At 34.6% G+C, this 3,545-nt stretch overlaps 1 protein-coding gene across 1 annotated transcript; it reads right to left on the reverse strand.

Annotated features, from left to right (window-relative positions):
- Positions 1-957: 957 nt before the first annotated feature.
- LOC127084763 (cytochrome P450 71D11) lies at positions 958-2,597 on the reverse strand. The gene is made up of 2 exons (XM_051025266.1): positions 1,686-2,597; positions 958-1,581 (listed from the first exon to the last, which is right to left on the reverse strand). Exons 1-2 carry the CDS (start codon positions 2,595-2,597, stop codon positions 958-960), a joined length of 1,536 nt encoding a protein of 511 aa, XP_050881223.1.
- Between the last annotated feature and the right edge of the window lie 948 nt (positions 2,598-3,545).

Here is a 3,545-nt window from a genome sequence, read left to right on the forward strand (position 1 = left end):
CTAATATGTTTAGGGATGGTAATGGGCTGAGTTTGGACAGGGTACTATATTATCCATCCCCATACCCGCAATTTAAAAAAATCCCCGTGCCCGAGCCCATATCCGTTTGGGTGCCAAAGTTAGCACCCGTTCCCGTATCCTATGGGTATGTAAGTACCCATACCCGTGACCCGTGACCCGTGACCCGTATTCCTATTAAAAATAAATAGATCAATTATAAAATAACATATAATTTTAAGTTTTTAAAAACATTAAAAAAATTTCAAATAATTTATTGTTGAAATAAACGAACACTTCTATTAAATATGTAATGACTTAACATTGATATACGTTTTATAATCGATAGACATGCATTTTTATATAACAATATAAACTAAAATATATAAATAAAAATAAAAATACATAAATATATAGTGTGCGGGTATGGGGCGGGTTGGGTACCAAGGTGCCCATACCCGCACCCGTACCCGTTTTTTTATGGGTAATTACCCGAGCCCATGCCCGTACCCATTTTTACGGGTTTTTACCCTACCCGTTATGGGTAAATTTGTGGGTGCCCATTGGGGATGGGTCAAATTGTCATTCCTAAATATGTTCTTAGATCAGAGAAAGTATGTGCTAGAACTTCTTGAAAATATTGGATTTTTAGGTACTAATCCTTCATCCTTCTAGTCCATTTGATCCAAACACAAGTTATCTTTCATATATGGTGTTCCTTTGGATGATCCCTCTTCTAAAAGAAGACTCATTGGAAGACTTTTATATTTAATAAATACTAGACCTGATATTTTCTTCTCTATTCAGCATCTTAGCCAATATGTTGTGAATTCTTTTATTTCACATTATCAAGCTGCTACAAGAATTCTACAATATTCTTTTATTTCACATTATCAAATATATAATGCTTTAGAAGTTCATCACTCTTACATGTAGTACAACTTATATGAACCTCATTTTTTATATTACAACCAACTGATGAGAAGTGATGGGAATCAAGTGAAGGTCCCCTTTTCTTGACATAGTAATTCCAAACTCTTCTGTCATCTCTAATTCCTCATTTTTCATACCATTAGGCAGCTTCCAATCAAAATGATACAATAAAAGTGCAAGAACCTGCTCAGTATTAGCCAAACCATAGTTCATACCTGGACAAATTCTCTTTCCAGCACCAAATGGAATGTACTCAAAATTACTTCCTTTGTAATCAAGCAAACTATCCATAAACCTTTCAGGATAAAACTTATCTGGCTCAGTCCAATATTTTGGATCCTTTCCAATGGCCCAAGCATTAACTATGACCCTACTTTTTACAGGTATTTCATAACCATTAATCACAACAGCTTCTCTATTCTCCCTTGGAAGAAGAAGAGGAACAGAAGGGTGTAATCTTAGTGACTCTTTGATTACTGCTTTTAAATAGCTGAATTCTTCGAACGTAGCTTCTTCGATCTTTCCTCTCCTGTTAATCCCTTCTCTCACTTCAGCTTGTGCTTTCTTCAAAACTCTAGTATCCTTTAACATCTCAGCCATTGTCCAGTTAATGAGAGTTGCTGCTGTGTCACTTCCACCAGTAAACATATCCTTAAAATATAAAAAACATGTCATTTAACTTTGTTCAAATTTCAAAAACATATAGTTATATATATAAATATCAAAATATACTTAGCGAAACATTAATTGCATACCAAAATTATGGCCTTGACATTATCAGAAGTTAAATGAAAATCCGTATCACTGTCATTGTCGTGAAATTTCAAAAGACTATCGATCAGATCTTCATCTGCTTCAGCCAAACCTTGTTTATCTCTTCTTGATCTTGTTTCTTTATGGTCATCGATGATACATTCTAATATCCTGTCTACTTGTTGGCTTAACTTCTCAAGCTTAGGTCTCATTCCAGAGAGATTTTGAATCCACTTGGCTGATGGAAACAAGTCACCGATATAGAACCCTCCAGCAAGTTTTATCAGTTGTTTTACAACTGATATGAACTCTTGTTGTTCTGAATACTTCTTACCAAACGCAGCCATTGAAGTGAAAGTATACATCATTGAAATAATTGCTTGAGTAAGATTGAATTCTGATCCTTCATTTGAAGAAATATTTTTTAGGAGAGAGTTAATCTCTTTCTCTCTTACTGGCCAAAGAGTTTTGACCCTTCTTGTGCTCAAAATCTCAATAGCACAAATCTTTCTGAGTTGTCTCCAGTAATCACCGTAAGGTGAAAAAGCTATATCGGTTGAATTATAAGCTGCTATTTCTGTGGCTAGAAGATGAGGCCTTGATGCAAAAGTAATATCATGCGTTTTCAGGACCTCCCTAGCAACTTCGGGTGACGAAACAACAACGAAGAAGATCTCGCCAAGTTGGAGACGCATCAAGGGTCCATATATTTTGGCTAAGTCTCTTAATTTTCTAGGTGGGTTTGTCGTAACAAGATTGAGAATATTGCCTATAATTGGTAGCTTCCATGGCCCTGGGGGTATTTTTTTAGTACTTGAATCATATATTTTGTAATGTTTCTTAATTTTTAATGCAATGATCATGAACAGAAAAATAGCAAAAAGGATGAAGAAGTTGAGAATTTGAAGAGCCATGGAGATGAAAAGGTAGTATGAGATTTGACTATCACTGGAATATGGTACACTATATATAACTTGTAATATTGTGCAGCATTGAAAGGTGGTGTTCAAATCCATAATCACGTTGTGTAGTAAAATACACATAATGCAGGGAAATGACAACAGCAAGTAGCGTTTCCGAACAAAAATGGCTGCATCATGGACAAATAATCTATTTCAATATATATTTTAACCCATTAATAGTAGCTGCAGAAGGAATAAAAAAACTAAGTACCCAAAAGATGCTCTGTGTTGAATCAATTGATTATTGAGTCATTATTAATGACAATTTTGTTAGTCTTATAACACTCAACATAGGTATGCATCAAGGAGATCCTCTTTCTCTTATTTGTTTATTATATGTGTAGAAGGACTCACAATTCTTATTCAAAAGCTAGTTGAGACATATACATGATGTCAAGATTTGTTGCAGTGTTCCAATTATTCTCATTTTATTTGCAGGATGTTACTTTTTATTTTTTAGAGTCAATGCTCGTGAAGCCACGACCATGAAAAACATTCTTGTGACTTACGAAACTACACGAGGACAAGCCTGTCAATTTTTAAAAATTTGAGTTCTTATGAAGTCGTAATACTTCACATCACATGTTGTTTGAGATTTTATTGCTAGTGTTTTTGGTGTGCCAGTTGTTCTTGGTACACATAAGTATTTGGGGTTGCCCTCTATGAATGGCAAGAGTAAGAAGGCAATTTTCAAATTTATCAAAGATAGGGTACGAAAGAATATCAACTAATGAATAAACACATGTCTTTTGAGAGCAAGGATATCTTTCCTCATTAAATAAGTGACCCAATATATACCCACCCATTTCATGAGCATGTTCCTTTTACATTCCTCTCTAATTGATGAAATTGAAAAATGATGAATTCATTCTCGTGGAGAAAATCAGGTACTAGCTCAAA

Source organism: Lathyrus oleraceus, chromosome 5, assembly GCF_024323335.1.
Source record: "Lathyrus oleraceus cultivar Zhongwan6 chromosome 5, CAAS_Psat_ZW6_1.0, whole genome shotgun sequence".
NCBI classification, from domain to species: Eukaryota; Viridiplantae; Streptophyta; class Magnoliopsida; order Fabales; family Fabaceae; genus Lathyrus; species Lathyrus oleraceus.